General features: G+C 40.4%; 1 protein-coding gene across 1 annotated transcript in view; it reads left to right on the top strand.

Moving 5' to 3' along the window:
• Positions 1 to 19,836, top strand: part of LOC126248459 (tolloid-like protein 1) — a 600,069-nt gene extending 580,233 nt beyond the window's left edge. Inside the window, exon 18 of the mRNA XM_049949462.1 lies at positions 18,125 to 19,836. Coding sequence (XP_049805419.1) covers positions 18,125 to 18,259 — 135 coding nt within the window. The 3' untranslated portion in view covers positions 18,260 to 19,836. The remainder of the gene's footprint in view (positions 1 to 18,124) is intronic.
• The last annotated feature ends 2,088 nt before the right edge of the window (positions 19,837 to 21,924 follow it).

Below are 21,924 nucleotides of genomic sequence, written 5' to 3'. Positions count from 1 at the left end.
GCTTCCTCAGATGACGCTGACACCATGATCTTATGCATATGTGTCTTTTAGGTCTTGACTACCAATCTACCTCTTACTTAGTTACCAGGCGAATGGGAGTGGTGGCCAGGAGCGGCTATTATGTTGACAACAATCTTTGAACACAGAGGGGATGAACTGAGGACTGTTGTCACAGGTAACAATGGGGTGTGCTCTTTCAGTAGTGAATACGGTGGACAAGACGCGGATTTCTGTGTTTGTATAGGTCTTTGACATACATACTAAGTAGGGAAGATTGAGAGAGTATCCATTGCCAACAGCCACATTGGTCTCTCCTCCTCCAGAGGTGTTTCAAGTGAGGCTATGGAGAGAAACGCTTTGCATGGCCTGACTGGTTTTGGACCATATGCTCTTTGGTGGAACTTCTCCAATATTTTCAGTCGGATCATTGCGGTTTTGGAGGGACCATCCCAGTATCCTCTTAAAGTAATTTGTGGAAATCACAGGGAAGCTAAATCAAAATTACTCGTCAGGGATTTGAAACCTGGTTCTCTCGAACATCTTAAGCTGCAGCGATACATCGTCAGGTAATAAGGCTGGAAGCTCTGAAAGAGTTGAAAGCGTAGTGTCTGATTGCAGCTGATGTTAAGGAGGAAGGTGGGATAAGTTGAACTTACAGGTATGTGAGATATACAGGACTGAAAGGAAAATGATAGAAACAGAACACTGAAGTTGTAAAAAGAGTACTCTAATGAGTTTAAGAGAAATTTATATGGTTGGAACAATGGGATTAGCAACAGCCTAAATTGAAGTGAACATCAGCCAAAGGCGAAGCTTGCTTAGTTGTGTGAGTAAGCATCTTTCACGTTTAAATGAAGCGTCAGAATGGATGGATGATTCCCAAGTGTGGAGCAGTGAAGCGACTGATGTTTAGCCATTCGTGGGGAGGTGAAGGAACTACATGAAATGTATTCGCAGGTGCGAATATGAACAACCATCACCCGCGTAGTGATATGACGACAATGAAAATTTGTGCCTGACCAGGACTCGATCCCGGATCTCGCGGTTGTCGCGAACAGACTATCCGAGCACACTTCACGACTATATCCAAATTTCGATCTGTCGCCGACCGTGTGCCTACATGCGTGTATCCATCCATGTCCGAAGGAACACTGTATTGTTCTTCTGAACAACACAAGCACTGCAATATCTTAAACGAAGGAACTGTTCGGACGAAAGGAAGAGTCCCATCTGTACTTGACGTATAGCGGACAGTTTAAATATTATTTTATTACTGAAGTGATAGTAACTTCGGATTTTACGAGGCCAGAACATTCATGGTGGTAGTATTCGTAACAGAGTAGCAGGTTTTACATGGGCGGGAGGTTTATAGCCTTCGGCAATGTGTTCAGTATATGTTATGAACTAAGGACAGCGAAAGGTTTGTTGTGCAGCTTCTCTAATATGTGTCTACAATTGACACACACATCATAGTTATTAACGAGGTGGACTTATAAAAATATGAAGAATTCAAAGGGAAAATTAATGCTCACTTGACCAATAAATACAAAAAACATGGTAAAAATTTTAAAAACGTCGGGTACCAACTAAACTATTTACAGAATTAGCTACCGAAACAAATAATCTGCCTAGAAATGCTACATTAAGGTACTGACAACGAGAAAAGTGAATATGTAAATAACATTCATGGTGGTAGTATTCGTTACAGAGTAGCAGTTTTTACATGGGCGGGAGGTTTATAGCCTTCGGTAATGTGTTCAGTATATGTTATGAACTAAGGATAGCGAAAAGTTTGTTGTGTAGCTTCTCTAATTTGTGTCTACAATTGACACTCACATCATAGTTATTAACGAGGTGGACTTATAAAAATATGAAGAACTCAAAGGGAAAATTAATGCTCACTTGACCAATAAATACAAAAAACATGGTAAAAATTTTAAAAACGTCGGGTACCAGCTAAACTATTTACAGAATTAGCTACCGAAACAAATAATCTGCCTAGAAATGCTACATTAAGGTACTGACAACGAGAAAAGTGAATATGTAAATAACATTCATGGTGGTAGTATTCGTTACAGAGTAGCAGGTTTTACATGGGCGGGAGGTTTATAGCCTTCGGTAATGTGTTCAATATATGTTATGAACTAAGGATAGCGAAAAGTTTGCTGTGCAGCTTCTCTAATTTGTGTCTACAATTGACACACACATCATAGTTATTAACGAGGTGGACTTGTAAAAATATGAAGAACTCAAAGGGAAAATTAATGCTCACTTGACCAATAAATACAAAAAACATGGTAAAAATTTTAAAAACGTCGGGTACCAACTAAACTATTTACAGAATTAGCTACCGAAACAAATAATCTGCCTAGAAATGCTACATTAAGGTACTGACAACGAGAAAAGTGAATATGTAAATAAGAAGAGCAGATGGGATCTAATAGAGAGCATCATGACGGATACAGGGATTAGTGAACACTAAGTCATTGTAGCGAGACTCAAAACCATATCAACCAAAACCACTATAAATAAACGCAAAATATATCGATTTAAAACAGCAGATAAAAATTCGCTTGATGGCTTCCTAAGAGAGAGTGTCCATTCCTTCCAAGCTAATTATGTAAGTGTAGACCAGATATGGCTCTAATTCAAGGATACAGCATCGACAGCATAAGTTAATAAGAGACGGGACTGATCCACCATGGTACAAAAAACACGTCAGGACACTGTTGCAGAAGCAACCAAAAAAGCATGCCAAATTCAGAAGAACGTAAAATCTCCAAGAGTGGCTAAGTTTCACGGAAGCTCGAAATTTAGTGATAAAGTTAATGTGAGATGCTTTTAATAGTTTCCACAATGAAACATTGTCTCAAAATATTGGTAGATAACCCAAAAAAATTCTGGTCGCATGTAAAGTACACCAGTGGCGAAAAACAGTCAATACCGCCACTGCGCGATAGCGATGGAAATGTTACCGATGATGGTGCCACTAAAGCGGAGTTACTAAATACAGTTTTCCGTAATTCCTTCACGAAAGAAGACGAAGTAAATATTCCAGAATTTGAAACCAGAACAGCTGTTAGCATGAGTGGCATAAAAGTAGATATCCTACGTGTTGCGAAACAACTCAAATCACTTAAGAAAGGCAAGTCTTCCGGTCCAGATGGTATACCAATCATGTTCCTTTCAGAGTATGCAGACAAAATAGCGCCTTTCTTAGCAGTCTTACACAATCGCTCACTTGACGAAAGGTCTGCTCCTAAAGACTGGAAAGTAGCACAGGTCACCCCAATATTCAAGAAAGGAAATAGGAGTAACCCATTGAATTACAGACCCATGTCACTGACCTCAATTTGCAGTAGGATTTTGGAGCATATACTGTACTCGAACATTATGAATCACTTTCAAGAAAAGACTTGTTGATACTTAACCAACACGGATTCAGAAAATATCGTTCTTGTGCAACACAGCTAGCTGTTTATTCCCATGAAGTAATGAGTGCTGTCGACAAGGGATCTCAGATCGATTCTATATTCCTAGATATCCAGAAGGCAAAGATACCGTTCCTCACAAGCGACTATTAACCAAATTGCGTGCATATGGAGTATCATCTCAGTTGTGTGACTGGATTCGTGATTTCCTCTCAGACAGGTCACAGTTCGTAGTGATAGACGGTAAGTCATCGAGTAGAACAGAAGTGATATCTGGCGTTTCGCAAGGTAGTCTCATAGACCCTCTGCTGCTCCTGATATACATAAATGTTCTAGGTGATAATCTGAGCAGCCCCCTTAGATTGTTTGCTGATGACGCTGTAATTTACCGGCTAGTAAAATCACCAGACGATCAATTCCAATTACAAAATGATCTAGAGAGAATTTCTGTATGGTGCGAAAAGTGGCAATTGGCACTAAACAAAGAAAAGTGCGAGGTCACCCTAATGGTTAATAAAAGAAATCCGATCAGTTTTGGGTATACGATAAATCGCACAAATCTAAGGGCTGTCAATTCGACTAAATAGTTAGGAATTACAATTACGGGCAACTTAAATCGGAAAGATCACATAGATAATATTATGGGGAAGGCAAAACAAAGACCGCGCTTTGTTGGCAGAATACTTAGAAGATGCGACAAACCCAGTAAAGAGACAGCCTACACTACACTTGTCCGTCCTCCGTTGGAATATTGCTCCGCGGTATGGGATCCTTACTAGATAGGATTTACGGAGGACATCGAAAAAGTGCAATGAAGGGCAGCTCGTTTCGTTGTATCGCGCAATAGGGATGAGAGTGTCACTGATATGATACGCGAGTTGGGGTGGCAGCCCTTGAAACAAAGGCGGGTTTCTTTGCGGCGAGATCTATTTACGAAATTTCAACCGTCAACTTTCTCTTCCGAATGCGAAAATATTTTGTTGACACCCACCTACGTAGGGAGAAATGGTCATCAAAATAAGAGAAATCAGAGCTCGAACGAAAAGATATAGGTGTTGCTTTTTCCCACGCGCCATTCGAGAGTGGAATGGTAGTGAAGTAGTATGAAAATGGTTCGATGAACCCCCTGCCAGGCACTTAAGTGTGATTTGCAGAGTAACCATGTAGATGTAGAGCAACAATTTACTGGTCGCTAAATGGCTCTGAGCACTATGCGACTTAACTTCTGAGGTCATCAGTCACCTAGAACTTAGAACTATTTAAACCTAACTAACATAAGGACATCACACACATCCATGCCCGAGGCAGGATTCCAACCTGCGACCGTAGCGGTCGCTCGGTTCCAGACTGTAGCGCCTAGAACCGCACCGCCACTCCGGCCGGCTACTGGTCGCTAAACCAACTACTCTGTACTGTCAACTATTCTCCATGTATTTGAACGGAATGAATCACTCTAACATTGTTGAGCTGAACCAGTTTTGGTGAGAAGATCTATCAGTTTGTGACGCAGTTACTGTACCATTAACAGAGCCATAGTTTCTAACAAATGGTTCAAACGGCCCTCAGCACTATGGGACTTAACATCTGAGGTCATCAGTCCCCTAGAACTAGAACTACTTAAACCTAACTAACCTAAGGACACCACACACATCCGTGTCCGAGGCAGGATTCGAACCTGCGACCGTAGCTGGATAACGAGAGAGTGGTTGGATTACCGCTCATTGAAATATCGTATATCTTACGCAGTATCGACTAAATGTTAGTTTTGCCCCATGTGAAAATAATGCACGTTTCAGTTCATAAATTTTATTACGTGATATTGCTGTCGTTTGCATAAAACTCATCACTATCGGAAGTAATTACACTACTGGCCATTAAAATTGCTACACCACGAAGATAACGTGCTACAGACGCGAAATTTAACCGACAGGAAGAAGATGCTGTGATATGCAAATGATTAGTTTTTCAGAGCATTCACCCAAGGTTGGCGCCGGTGGCGACACCTACAACGTGCTGACATGAGGAAAGTTTCCAACCGATTTCTCATACACAGACAGCAGTTGACCGGCGTAGCCTGGTGAAACGTTGTTGTGATGCCTCGTGTAAGGAGGAGAAATACGTACCTTCACGTTTCCGACTTTGATAAAGGTCAGATTTCTACCCTATCGCGATTGCGGTTTATCGTATCGCGACATTGCTGCTCGTGTTGGCGAGATCCAATGACTGTTAGCAGAATATGGAATCGGTGGGTTCAGGAGGGTAATACGGAACGCCGTGCTGGATCCCAACGGCCTCGTATCACGAACAGTCGAGATGACAGGCATCTTATCCGCATGGCTGTAACGGATCGTGCAGCCACGGGTCGATCCCTGAGTCAACAGATGGGGACGTTTGCAAGACAACAACCATCTGCACGAACAGTTCGACGACGTTTGCAGCAGCACGAACTGTCAGCTCGGAGACCATGGCTGCGGTTACCCTTGACGCTGCATCACAGACAGGAGCGCCTGCGATGGTGTACTCAATGACGAACCTGGGTGCACGAATGGCAAAACGTGATTTTTTCGGATGAATCCAGGTTCTGTTTACAGCATCATGATGGTCGCATCCGTGTTTGGCGACATCGCGGTGAACGCACATTGTAAGCGTGTATTCGTCATCGCCATTCTGGCGTATCACCCGGCGTGATGGTATGGGGTGCCATTGGTTACACGTCTTGGTCACCTCTTGTTCGCACTGACGGCACTCTGAACAGTGGACGTTATATTTCTGATGTGTTACGACCCGTGGCTCTACCCTCCATTCGTTGTCTGCGAAACCCTACATTTCAGTAGGATAATGCACGGCCGCATGTTGCAGGTCCTGTACGGCCCTTTCTGGATACAGAAAATGTTCGACTGCTGCCCTGGTCAGCACATTCTCCAGACCTCTCACCAACTGAAAACGTCTGGTCAATGGTGGCCGAGCAACTGGCTCGTCACAATACGCCAGTCACTACTCTTAATGAACTGTGGTATCGTGTTGAAGCTGGATGGGCAGCTGTGCCAGTACACGCCATCCAATCTCTGTCTGACTCAATGCCCAGACGTGTCAAGGCCGTTATTATGGCCAGAGGTGGTTGTTGTAGGTACTGAATTCTCAGGATTTATGCACCCAAACTGCGTGAAAATATAATCACATGTCAGTTCTAGTATAATATATGTGTGCCATGAAAACCCGTTTATCATCCCCATTTCTCCTTCGTGTAGCAATTTTAATGGCCAGTAGTGTAACTGAGTCGGAACCATTCGTGTGAGTAACATTACAATCTAACTTACATTTTATTTCTACAACATGTTTATTTAATATCAGTTTTTGTGGCTGAGATCGCTAATGCAAACTAGCGACATTGTGAGCTGGGTGGAAGTAGCCGGTTATAAAAGTTAAGAAAAAATATAAAGTTCCAGAATTTGGCCAGAAAGGAGACTTTGCGCCAATGCAAATTTACAAATGTGGGTAAATTCAGGGCTAACATGTGCAGAACAGTACTTTAATATTCTACTAGGCACTCCATCATAACCATGAGAGTCCTTAGTCTTCAGTGATTTAATTATATACTCAATCTCCCCGTTGTCTGTATCACAGAGGAGTATTTCAGATATCAATCTCGGAAAGGCATTTACCAAGAAAGTTATATGATTCCTAGTAGAAACTCGATTCTTATTTAATTCAACAGCAACATTCAGAAAATGATTGTTAAATACTGTAAATATATCTGATTTATCAGTAAAAAAATATTTTACTACAAACTGACTTTATATCTTCGACCTTGTGCTGCTGACCAGACACTTCCTTCACAACTGACCTGTGAATAGCAACATTTTTAAGCACCTTATAGTACTGTTTGTAATGGACTGTGGCTACTTCTAACATACTGATACAATTCCCACTTTGTTCTACATGAATCCTTACCCCACTAGTCAGCCACCCGGGCTGCCTATTACTGCTAGTACCCTGTTTAGAACGTTCTAAAGGAAATCATCTCTCAAAGAGCATGAGAAATTTGTTAAGGAAAACATTATATTTATCATCTATGTTACCGGCTATATAAACATCCTGCCACTCTTGTTCCCTGACAAGGTTTAAAAAACTCTCTATTGCTGTTGGATTCACTTTCCGACATAGTTTGTAAGTACATGTGACATTTGTTTGAGTACAAAAGCCTCTTCGTGTTAAAATTTGTGCATCATGGTCTGAAATGCCATTCGAGCTTTTACGAACGAAATACCCATCTAGTAATGAAGAATGAATAAAAATAATTTCTATGGATGTGCTACTGGTCCCCTGCACCCTAGTTGGAAAAACTACAGTCTGCATCAGGTCATATGAATGTAGGAGATCTACCAACATCCTTTTCCTTGCACCATCATATACAAAATTTATAATGAAGTCACCACAAATAACTAATTTCTGGTACTTCCTACAAAGTGAATCAAGAACCCTCTCTAGCTTGAGCAGAAATGCTCTGAAGTCAGAGTTAGGGGACCTATAAACAACAACAATTAGAAGTTTAGTTTCACTAGATTCAACTGCTCCTGCACAACATTCAAATATCTGTTCAGTGCAGTGCTGTGATACATCTATGGACTCAAATGGAATACTGTTTTTTGCGTACATTGCCACTCCTCTACCCCACAAGGAACTCCTTGAAAAACAGCCAGGTAATCTGTATCGTGGCAAAGGAAGTCTCTGAATTGTCAAATTATTTAAGTGGTGTTCAAACATACCAATAATTTGAGAGTCAACATCTATGAGCAGTTCACTAACTTTATCTCTAATACCTCTTATATTTTGTTGAAATATGCTGATTCCTTCTCTACTTGGAAACATGACATCCTCTGAAGGTGAGCCTGTAATTAGACGGACTTTCTTTAAGCAGGTATACCTATCAGTTGACTCCATTTTAAGGAAGGTGCAGCTCTAACACCAACTACTACAGGAATTTCTCCATGAGTGATCCCACCACTACCCACTACACTGTCACCTATAAGCATTGGCAGCCTCCCCTTCCCATACCTACCCAGGTGCAGGCTATGCCTAGTGAAACCTGATCTGCTGATAGACCCAACTGGCAACACTGAAATGCGACTCATGCCCTCTGCCATCAGCGCTCTCTCCAGCCCCATGTTAATGCGCCTAACAGCCATATTAAGATGAGGCCGATATAATGCTGAAACAGTTGCACGAAATGTACATTAGTGCCACCAGTTTCAGAAGTTATCTTTAGCAGCTCACCACCTACATCATATTCCGCAGTATTGGGGCAAGGGGGGTTCTGTGCCACTCTGAATTGTTGCCAGATGTATCCAAGATGGCGGCGATGACGTCACCCAAGATGGCTACTTGTAGACTTGTCAACAGTGCAAGACATCATCCAAGATAGTGGCTATGACATCAGCTGATTACACAAGTACCGTTATCCAAGATGGCAGCTTTTGGCAGGAAGAAGCTCAATTCTGCTACCTCTACTAACCTAACCCCCCTCCCCTCCCCCCCACCAGAAAAATGGCGGGAAGTTCAAATTCCAGCAGGATTATGCATCACACCTGAGAAAATGGTGGGTCTGTTGGGTTACCTCCACTAACCTAAGTCATATGACCACAACTTCTTCCTATGAAATGGCACCAAGTTAGAATTTTGGCTGCAAAGAATGGTCAATTCGCGTATCTCTATTAAACTAAGAAAATGGCGCGAGAGAAAGAACTCTTTGACTAACCTCAGTCACCTGACCACTCACCTCATCCTAAGAATTTGTGGGAAAAGGACTCGACCAGTGCTGGACATAAGTTCTTATTTAAACAATTTCATGCAGTACGGTCATCCGGTGTGTTTACCACAAGATCTGGACTCCAACTGACTTATTACACAGCGCCACCACAAGAGTGCACGGTCGTCCAAGATGGCAGCCATGACGTCAGGTGATGACGCAACTACCGTAATTCAAGATGGGGGCAAACAGTGTATTCACCATTAGGCCTAGTACAAATTGGCACCACCAGAGAGCACTACCGTAATGTCACAGACACACTGATAGGGTTTCACACCCAAAATCCAAGATGGCGGCAACAAGAAATTTAAAGAGTGCCATGCCCCCCTCCCAGGTGTGAAATTAAAATTTTGTCAGATATTCGCGAGTGCCATGTCCACCTTGGAAGGAAATAGTCAAATTCTCCACCATGTTCCTCAACTGACTGCCACGTCCCCTAACAACCCATGCTGGCAGGCTAACGTGCACCAACGTTTACTGATGTGTACTAACGTTCACTACCATGTACTAACATGCACAGCTCATAACATCATCCAAGATGGCGGCTGTGACGTCAGTTGATGATGCAAGTGCCACACCCCCCTGGTGGCAAGTTTGAATTTTGGCAGGGAAAAAGGTCACTTGGGGTTTCTGTAATAACCTAAGAAAATCGTGGAAAAATAGGACACTTGGACTACCGCCACTAACCTAAGTCACCCGACCGCCACCTCTTCCTAGGGATTGGTGAGAAAAGGACTCAGCCTGCACTGGGCTGGTGGAGAGAGGAATGAGTGCACTTTATTTATTATCGAACAATTTATTTAGGATTGGAGTATGTTTGTTACACTGACACAAGAAACACGCGCTGACATGCTTTGGGTCATGTCACACAGTCTGCAGACCTGCAAACTAGTCATAAATAACGCAACAGACACACCTGCTAATTGTAGACTATCGAAGTAATGCATTCCACAGCCTACACATACGCAGACTACTACACCGAAATAATATCAGTGCAGACCTGCAATCTGCTCCTAAATAATGCGGCACACTCAGTTAAACTGACCAAATAGCGCCTAGTACAGCCTACAGACCCACTCGCAAAATAATGCAACAGATACTCGCAGACACTGCCCACCGCCTTTTGTCCATTGGACCGCACACAGTCACAGAAGTCGGGAGGTACCTGTAAACGCTGCGCTAGTGCACATGATACTCCTTAAAGCCTGTACTATAGTAAGTTGATGGGCTTCACCTTAAGAGAAAGGATTTTTGTATAGACATTGACCGCGTGTACCTGAATGGAGGCAAATCAGACTTACACCCACTCAGTAACAACAATGATACGTCAAGCAAGTCCTAAATGCAACTACACGTCAGGATGGACAAGAAACAACACAGAAGATGTTACCAATTTGTTAATAATACGGTCGCCAGCCTAATTAGGCATTAACTGAGTTTCTTCCCTGTACAAGTTGATGTACGTTCGAGCATAACAACACGTAGTAACACTGCATAATATGGTAAATTTTAGAACCATAAAATCTACTGAACTGATAATTTCACTTTCTGTACCAATATGGGTAAACCATAAATACATAACATTACACTATAATGTTTACTACAAAACTTCGTACTGTCCATTGATCTGATTATAATCAGGCATATGTTACCCTAGAAATAGCACTTTCGAAACACACACACAATGTCAATTTTGATAAATGTAAAACACTGATAAATTTTGGTTTTTGTATTGGCTTTAACTTTGCTGGTCTAATCAGTTTAGAACACTTCAGAACTCAAATGAACAAAAAAAGGGGGGGGGCCTGAAACTGTTATGATCACTGTATTGAAACTATTAACTATTGAAAGCATTAAGCACTCAAGATTTCCAATATATGAATTACTACTCTTTTTTAGCTTATTTCCTGCTCATTTAACTACCATTATATCTGCATCAAAATAATTAAACTTCATTACTAAACCAATTTCAAAATTATCTTCCCACCTTGTCAGACTTTTGTTATTTACCTATAGATTCATTAACAAAACAGTTCTTTAAACATCATTCTAACATAGCTAGGTCTGCAAGTAATTATTGTTAACATAAACTTTAAATCTTCATCTCGGGACACTCGGATTGCACAACATGTGGAAAGGACCCTGTCTAGGTTAGTTGTGAGGATAATTAAATGATAGGACAGTTCTGGTAAAATTTAAGTTGTTATTGAACAGTATGGAACAAAAGTAACACTGGTCCACACGAATACAGTACTAAAAGTTTCAACCTGTTTGTATCGATGTGGCGGTTGGCGGGCAGCGAGATGGCGAGGCACAGGGCACACATACAATCACAGCAATGGCTCTTGATGTATCGGCACTTTGCTTCTTCTTAGCGTCGCAATTCTTTCCCATTTAGTGCCTATGGAATTTTGCCATGCTGTATAGGCGTCGGGACGGCACATCCGAGGCTCAATGAAACTACGTCTTCCAGGAGAGCCTCCTCGATCCAGAACGTGTGGCTCAGACCAATGCCCAACTCCGACTACTACTGCTGAGCCCGTTATGCCGTGCAGCGCTCGTGTGCATTTTCCCGCGCTCGCCTGCCATCCACCTTTTACCGCTCCCCTACAGACAGGGTATTCACCAGAGGTTTTGCATTCTACATATCCCAATACATTGCCTACGTATGGACCAGACGCACAATTACAACTTTAACATCTTACAACAGATTCAACGTTTCTTACATTTCAATTCTGTTACAATATTGTTTGACATTTGACATAAACATTAATATTCACATCGAAGTTTGTTTACAGTTTTCTTAACACAATGACATGAAAAGAAAAGAAATGAAATCAGAATATCGATTACACTAATTTATCAAAATTCAGAAGAAAAAAAATTATTATATGTACAATAGGACAACGTTGTTGTTGTTACATACCGACAGCCCTGTGAAGTGACATGGCCATCAGCTCTCAAACCACACACAGGCACCCATTCGGGTCCCACACGCATGAGGTGGAGCATCCCTTTCATACACAACACCAGAGAGATTACTCTCAAAATGTGTGTTCACCTAGGCACAGTTGATGACATTACCAGATGGGAGTGAAGACCTATGTACAAACCGCAGGTGCTCCAAGGCGGGCTGCATGCACGTGATCACCGTTGCTGGCATGAATGCTCACTCTACCTGTGGTCGGCCAAAGAGATTATTGCCGAGCGATGCTGCATAAATCCGTTCCAGAATGGCACACGTTGCTTTCTCCCTAGCGGTTGTTATGGACCATGCATCACGTGTGGCTGACACATTGCCACGCGTAGCTACATACCATCACAAGTGTATCTAGCAACGTTCTCAATGTTATACTGAAGCGACATGGCTATCTAAAATACCAACCAATTCGAACTTCACTAAATTGTATAGTGTTCTAGAAATACTTAATGTGCGCTTTTGTAGGAGTTTTCATGATTTCTTAGCTGGTATGCATGGAAATTCTTCCCTAACGGAGCCTGTTTACGAAAATTGCGCAGAATAACAAAGAATGCATGCTTCCCAGCGGTCCTTACGTGATACCCTTCCTGCTCTCAACATACGCAAATGGTCTCACAGCTATGTAGAGACTCCTATATCTCAGCACAAAGAATGTCTTGTGAATGAATCGAGCATTACGATTGGCTCTTATCGAATTTACCCACCGAATTACTGATGCCGTCGGTATTGAAGCATGATCAACCTTTTCTTTCTTTCTGCAGATGAGACTTTCAGCAGTAAAATTATTTTGCACAGATAGCCAAATTGCATTTACAGTTAAACCCACAAAGTTGTCTACAGATCATCAAACACATACTAGACTCACTAGAATATCGGAAGCCAGGAACATATTTACCAGTGTAACTACAATTAAATATTACATTTCCTGCTACATTCTGACACCAATCGATGTACAGGTAATGTCTCTTCGTGATGGCTGTGCTTGTGGAACGAATCTCAGTGTCTATAGCGCACATAATTTTCCACGTAAAAATCTCTCTCATACCCTCACGGATATCGATGTGCAGACTCTACGCGTCCCTCACGATAGCACAAGCAGTCACCTTCCCCTGTCATGCCACAACATAAACCACAGTAACTTTACAATGCAATATACACACGTTTTACACAACATTAGGGACAGTAACTATACAGTGCAATATATACATATTTTAAACAAAGAGAGCAATTATCTTTTATATCTGTACAGCACCCAAAAAAATTATGGTAAGCCAATCCGGTTATATCTGACAATTCCCCTTGTCCTAGGGAAGCACCGTCCACTTTTCATTCATTTTACAGATGTGACTTTCAGCAGCAAAAAAGCTGTTTTACACTGATCGCCATATTGCACCAACAACTGAGCCTTGCTAAGTGCCATACATATCGTCAAATACGGAAATACTCTTACTCAATTACACTGCTCTCCCAGTGAGAACAGGAGCTTGAATATTAGAGCGTGAAATTGATCTCCAACGAAGCGATATATCACTGCATATCGTGTCGATGTAGTAAACATACAATTCGTATCCTCCACCATACAAAATCATCACTCTCAGAACTTTTGTGCAAAGACTGGCCTGCTTCCCCCTAGAAACAAACGCGTTACTGTTTCTGGTCCAGACCTGCTTCCCTGCTTGCTTTTTTTCTACACCCATCTCCAGACTCTGCGATTACAAGAACAAATATATTTTTACATAGTTTGCACACAGCTGTATCCAACTGATCGCTCATGCAACATAATTCCATAAATGAAGACTGGGGATTATTTCCATACTAACCCGAAACTTTAGCTAGGTGGAGCGTTTTCCACACCACTGAGTAACAGAAACAAACAGACGAAAAATGCTAATTCCACACATGAATACTGATCTCGGTAACAGATGTAACAGATTCGAAATCATCCCTATAATTTACAAGGTCAACTAAGGTGCTTTTCATGTCTAGATAACCGGCAAACATGTCTTCCACATGCTAGATGCACACCCCACAATCGATCTTCTCTCAACTAAATAAAGGCACCAAATGTGTAGAAGCAGTCTACCAGACAATCTACATGGGGCAGAATAACAGTCCAGTGCAAACGCACCTCCATACACAATCTTCTCAAATTTCCACTTGATCACAAGAGCTGCCCAACACATACTAAGTATTAGTTTGGTATTCGGTCGTCTAGGGGACGGCAAAGTTAACTCACATACATTCCTATATTCCAACAGGCCTCTGCATTTGGATAGCTCCTGTCGTTAATGGGAAATGTTAGTCATTCCAGCACAGGTCACCGTTGATGCAGGCAGAGCCCACACAGGTAGAACCAATCATTCTAAGAAATCGGTCACATATGTTTTATTCCTCTAATTACAACTAAATGTTACGATCACGGTCTCAATTCAACAGCATTCGACAATGAATGAAATATTGGACATACACCCTGCTGAAGGCTGGGACTCTGGAAACAGAAATATCTGTACTGTCCTTAGACTATAGAACAATACTTTAGAGTTGATAGCTCGGTTGATTTATGTAAAAATGCGACGAACTCCAATCGTCTGCAGCTCCATCGCACATAAAAATCATTCGTTTCTTGTTCTTCTTAACTGTGTGCTATTACATCACGGCACTTTGAAATCTGTTACTATACATCAATAAGCAGTGCTAAGCTCCTCAACATGGGTGCATCTCGAGATAGGTGAGGACTCAAACAGCTCCATTCATTCACGAGACGTGGAGTGTCGCAGTCTTCTTCTGGTTGGTTCCTGATTAATTCAATAATGGTACTGCAGGACTGGTTGGCCAATGACAGTGTGAGGAAAGTTTTTCACTCTCTAATTTTACCCTAAGATGGCGAGAATGCTCTGTCACTCCCACACATTGAGAGATAGATTGTAAATTAAACACTATGCTCGAGGTGATAGAAATATTTGGCGCGCTGTCTGGCATACTTTGATGATTTATGTGTTCCAGAGTTAACACCGAATGGGCATACTACACAGTCATCTATCCATGTTCACAATGATACTTGCAAAGTGGAGAAAGGGTGGTTTAGCTATGATACTGAAACTGGGGAAACATGCTGTTACATCATTGACTGGTGCTGAAACTGTAAAATTGTTAAAATTGTTCACGCTATCAACTGCGATGCTTATTATTAGACCACATCAATGGTGTCTTTTCCATCCCATCTGTGCAGTGGCACGTTGTTGGTTACCTCATGATTGACTGATACAATTTACTAGAGTGCAACTTGGTTATTATTTTAGATAGCCATGTGGCTTCAGTATAACATTCAGAATGTTGATAGATGCACTTCCAATGGTATTTAGCTATGCGCAGTAATGCGTCAGCCACGTGTCATGCATGGTCCGTTACAATTGCTAGAGAGAAAGCAGCCTGTGCTATGCTGGAACGGATTTCTACAGCGTCGCTCAGCAATAAGCTCTTCGCCGGACCGCAGGTACAGTGAGCGTTCACACCAGCAGCTTTGAACACGTGCGCATGGCCCACCTTGGAGTGTCTGCACTTTGTATATAGGTCTTTGCTCCCGTCCGGTAGTGTCATCAACGGTGCCTAGGTGAACACGTATTTTGAGTGTCATTTCTCAGGTGTTGAGTATGAAAGGGATGCCACCACCTCATGCATGCGGGACCCGAATGGGCATTACTTTGTGAGTGTGTCTGTAGGCTGTGCTAGGCGCTATTTGGACAGTTTACGAATACTGAGCGTGTCTACACATGAGGAGGAGGAGATTAGTGTTTAACGTCCAGTCGACAACGAGGTCATTAGAGACGGAGCGCAAGCTCGGGTGAGGGAAGGATGGGGAAAGAAATCGGCCATGCCCTTTCAAAGGAACCATCCTGGCATTTGCCTGAAGCGATTTAGGGAAATCACGGAAAACCAAAATCAGGATGGCCGGAGACGAGATTGAACTGTCGTCCTCCCGAATGCGAGTCCAGTGTGCTATCTACACATGACTGTGCTGTATTATTAAGGAGCAGTTTGCAGGTCTGTACTGATATTATTTCAGTGTAGTAGTTTGCGTGTGTGTAGGCTGTGGAATGCATTACTTCGATAGTCTACAATTAGCAAGCACGTCTGTTGCATAATTTATGAGTAGTTCGCAGGTCTGCAGACTGTGTGATGTGACCCCAAGCAGTTCGGAGCGTGTGTTTTGTATCAGCGTAATAAACATACTCCAATCCTAAATAAATTGTTCGAAAATAAATAAAGTATACTCTTTCCTGACTCCACCAGCCCAGTGCAGGCTGAGTCCTTTTCTCACCAATCCCTAGGAAGAGGTGGCGGTTGGGTGACTTAGGTTAGTGACGGTAGTCCAAGTGACCTATCTTCCCACGAATTTATGAAGTTGGTAGAGAAATCCCAAGTGACCTTACTTCCCACCAGGGGAGTGTGCCACTTGCATCATCAACTGACGTCACGGGCGCCATCTTGGATTACGTCATGCGCTGTGCACGTTCGTATATGTTAGTACACATTAGTACTCTTTAGTACATCTTAGTGTGCGTTAGTACACGTTAGTGCACAGTAGTACAGTTAGTAAACGTTTGTACACGTTTGCCTGCCAATATGGGTTGGTAAGAGGACGTGGCGGTCGGTTGAGGATCGTCGTGGAGTCTTTAACTATTTCCTTCCAAGTTCAGGTGGGCGTGGCAATCGCGAAAACCTGACAAAATTGTAATTTCCCACCTGGGAGTGGGTGTGGCACTTTTTGAATTTCCCGCCACCACCATCTTGGATCTGGTGTGTTAACCTTATCAGTGTGTCTGTGACATCACGGTGACTCCCAGTATGGAAACAGCCTCAAAATGCCCATTACAACTTCCAGATGACAGCAAAGTGGCATTGCAGCACTTCATGACTTTATAAATTGACAATGGCATATCTCTTTGACTGAGTTAAGATTTATCATACTTTTAGATAATAACGAGGCTAGAGTGATACAAACGTCAGAATTTTTTGTTGTGTCTCAACTCTTTCCCATCCAAGAGGAAGGGTGTTTCTATGCATCTTAAAGTACTGACTCGACTAATTTTAAGTGATCAGCCATTGTAAGACAACCATTAGCACACTTGTCGATTTTCCTTATGTATATAGTTTCTGTATTTTATAATCATTTTTAATATACAGTAGTTTCCATGACATAGGTCTGATTTAGAATGAGCATGTGATGTTTAAACCCTTGTGAGGAGTTAAATCGCATATTACTTCATTATTGTAAGTAAAAACGCTGAAGACCAACTCATTAAGGTCTGAGAAATAATAACTCTGTGACAGAGACTACAAATGTCATCTCATAAACTGAATTAATTCCAAATATCTTGTATACCATTACACTTGTTAAGGCTAACGTGCACATTAAGGGAAAATGCATCCTTGTGGAGATCTCATTCAGAATTCATGTACTCCATTTTTCTTATTCTTTATCATTAGGCGAGCACAGAGCTCGAAGTGAGTGTACAGCTGCGATAGCACAAATACTGTATATAACTCTTCGTGTTTCTTTAATGTAACATATTTACGAGGAAAATATTTACAGTGGAGACAACACCAGCTTCAGGAACTCCCTCCCTACTCTCTGTCAGTCAAAGTCTGTGTTTCATCAGTTATCAATAAAAATATTGATCAGCTATTTTAATTTTTAGATATTGGCGAAATAATGTCACATAATCGCTTACTTGTTTATCAACAACTTTGTTTTAATTACGTTATTCACAACATTAACTTCTTTCTTGATGTTTCCTGCATTTAAAAAGTTAAAATCATATTATATTTATATGAAATGAACATTTTCTAAATGTTCCATCCGTAATACAAACATTTTCAACTCATTTTGTTTGATTTGTTTTTCAGAACCCAACTGATATAGTTTCCATGACGGAAAGTTTATTAGTCAGATTTCGATCAGATGATAGCATAGTAAGTAAAGGATTCTCTGCTTCCTATTCAGCTATTGAAAATAATGACTCAGGTGGCCATACCTTATAAACTTTGAATGCTGCACAACAGAAGTTGATGTTGGCGCTGAATTCTTATACATTTCATGAAGCAAAGTGATCAGAAGAATTTTACTTCTTTCCAGAGAGTATTGGTACCAATGTGAGAAACCTTATGGCAGTTATAGTTGATAATAATAGAGAGTGATTCTCATTGACAAACGATTTAAGTATGGGAGGAAAACATGTATTTTGATGAGAAGATTTCTAGGGATTGTTCAAGACTCAAATAAAAGAACATATTAAATAACTAAGAATAGTTAACCAGTGTTATCAAAATGTGAAACTTTTGTTGATAATAATTAGAAGGGCTTCCATAATGTCCTCCTCCTTGTCCAGCCAGTCACAGTAAGAAGCCTAAATATGGAGGTGGATCAATATGAACTCAGTAATTTTTTTTTCTGGCCATGTCAGAACATGAGTCACGTTTTTATCAAAACTTTTATAATGTGATGGAATGTCAATGGTATTCAGCTTCAGACTTACAACATTTAATACATAGAACATATCTATGCCATCACTCCTCGCAGTATTTGATATTTTTTCTGTGCCATATTATTTTATATGTTGATTATATACTTTTAGAATCGTTAATATTTACTTTCAGAGGTCATTCTATAGCCTACAACTATGTTAGTTTCTCTGTAGTTATATTCGTTAATCAGTGCTCCTCTCTGTTACTAATAACATGAATTCAACTATTCTCAAGGCATTGTATATTGATTTATTCCATTTACTTGTCAACTGCAGATTTTATTGTCATAAAATGTGATGCTGTTATTCAAGAAATGATGTTCCATGCTACAAAACAAATTGATGTAATAACTTAAAAACTAAAGAACTACCAGCTAAAGTAAAATATTTCGATTTCTTTTATCATGAAGCAAAGTTTTAGTCACTGAGTTAGCAAGAATTATTTTACACCCCTAGATGGACATGTGTGGCCAATTTCGTAATATTGACAGATGCAGTGTTCACAAATTGATGTAAATATATTTATGCCATGGAAATATTCCATATCATCATTAACAGTCTCATTAAAAATTGTCTTTAGTTAGTTTTTCGATAATGCTATTTCATAGACTAATGTGTTATTTATTTCTTTTTTAATAATTTTATTAATTACTAAGGTAATAAGTATTAAAATAATCTTTTTGTATTATGTTTTTCATTTTCTGTGGATTACAAAACAGGTGTGACTGGACAGCAGATATATGAACAATTGTGACAAAATATGGTGTCTTCTCTTACCTTGTTTATTTTTGAGCTGATGTGGCATTATTTCATCATTAAATGATGATAAATAGGTAAAGTTTCAAAGAATCGGTTTTACTTGATAGGCAGGTTATAAACTCTGTGGAATTACTTAATATTTGCGCTCTAAATACACAACATAATCTGCTGCCCATCTCACAGAATAAATATAAGAACACACATTTCTTTCTCTGTCAGAATATTTCCTGTTTGACTAATTTCATTTATCCTTTGTCCAAAATAGACTATTAAAATTCTCTAACAAAACTACTGATTATCCAGAAGTTGAAATAAAATTACTTGAAACCATAATAACTGTTATTCATTTCAAACCAACCGTTTAGTAACTGAACTGAATGCAACAGCAGGAATAAATATTGTATGTGACTCTGTCTTAACTATATACTATTCTGTATAGTTATTTCAGTATCACATCTAGTCATACAGCAAAAACTACTGAACTGTATTTGTCATACAAGTTTAGGAGAAAGGGTTACACTGTTACTTTAATTATTTATGTAGCAGCAGTGCGATTAATATATTTGCTGCTGATCCAGTTGCTGCAGATGGTAATGAAGGAGCTGTTGCATTAGAAGAACACAGTTTAAAGAAAAAAAATTTAATTTTTGTAGTTACAGATATCTCTACATATGTTGAAAAGTGTTACTTTCTTAAATAAATAATGTTTTTATCATAACTCAAACTTTTACTGGAGAGTTCAGAGTCTAATCGTACATGTATGTGATCATTCCACACATCAGTAAAGAACTATGAGAACTATGACATAGGTTATAATGGGGACCACCGTGACAGACTTAATAATGTAGCTGAAGAGAATTTAGGAGATTCAGCTTTGCACAATCTGAATTAATGTCACAGAACAAGTGAGAGGCATATAGTTTGAGTGAAGAGTTTTTAATTTGAAGTTTTTTCTGCACTCAACACAGGTTATCAAACAATAAGAATTTTTCTTAGTAACACAAGCACAAAGACTGTTTGTCTACAGGTACATCCGAGAAAAAACCTAACTTTATTTCCTATATGCAAAAAATGCAGTTAGTGAAAGATCAGTTTTTTTATTTTCTACATCAGTGGCAAATTTACGGAACTGCCCCTAATGAACAGAATAAACGACTCGCTAGTCTTCACGTTTCTAATTCAAACACCATTTTTAAACGATCAGGAAATACTTCTCAAACAATTTTACCTTTCTGCCTCGAATAATAGAAAAGTTTTGTATTAAAGTAATATTCAGGGTTAGTAGTGTCCCCAAAACTGTCGAAATAATTACTGACTTAAAATCAGTTTCTACACATTTGTTCTTTCGCTATTCAAAACACAGTCATGCCATATTTCCTCTTTTCGTTGTTGTGGTCCGAGGATACGCGATTTGCATAATTTTGTATTCCACATATTTTATGAATACGTCTTAAATAAGGTAAAGTTTTGGCATGCAGAAATTTACCACAGACAATGAACTGAAGTGTTGGAAATGGTGCATGTAATGCTCCTCTTCAAACAAATAGACAAGAATCGACGCATATTGGCTCTAATATAGATTACGTTGCGCAAGATCCTAACAGGTTTAAGTAATGATGCTTCTCATCTTAATGACGAATTTAAACGAATATTAATAACGAAACTGTGGTGCTCCACGAGGTCTTGAGCACGAGTGCAGTTCGCTTAAGGTCATTGTTATATGACAGATATGTCCTAACCATTTCAGATGATAAGAGATGATTATGGTTTTTGTGCTTTTGGTGTGTGTTCCACTTAGGACTCGGATGTTTGGAACACATTCGTGTCATATTATCTTCGGAACACATTCAAATATGCAGTGGTGGTAAAACTTGAGTCTCTTACGTCACAGCGGCTGGTATTGCATTCTTCGCAAATATCAAGCATGTGATGTGATAATGTTTCGAAAGTAGTAAGTGTTGCATATAACTCTCCACTCTCAGCTTAACTAAGTTAGAGGTATGTCGACGGAGTTAGCTGCCAATCCTATCGAACCTTTTGAGGAACTTCAAATGTGTGTGAAATCTTATGGGACTTAACTGCTAAGGTCATCAGTCGCTAAGCTTACACACTACTTAACCTAATCTATCCTACGGATAAACACACACACCCATGCCCGAGGGAGGACTCGAACCTCCGCCGGGACCAGCCGCACAGTCCATGACTGCAGCGCCTGAGACCGCTCGGCTAATCCCGAGCGGCTGAGGAACTTCGTAAGTGAATTATTGTACAGGAGCAAAAGATTTGTTCAGAATTTTTTTTTCCCTGTGATTTCAAGATAGTTTGTGAAGCTCGCAGAATTTGTAACACTGTTCATTCTTCCTGTTGAAGCGAAAGGTAGGAAGATTGGGGTTTAACGTTCGATCTACAACGAGCTCATTAGAG

The sequence above is a fragment of the Schistocerca nitens genome, chromosome 3, assembly GCF_023898315.1.
Source record: "Schistocerca nitens isolate TAMUIC-IGC-003100 chromosome 3, iqSchNite1.1, whole genome shotgun sequence".
Lineage (NCBI taxonomy): Eukaryota > Metazoa > Arthropoda > Insecta > Orthoptera > Acrididae > Schistocerca > Schistocerca nitens.
Note: the sequence above shows the minus strand (reverse complement) of the source record. Positions and strands in the feature narration are given on the sequence as shown.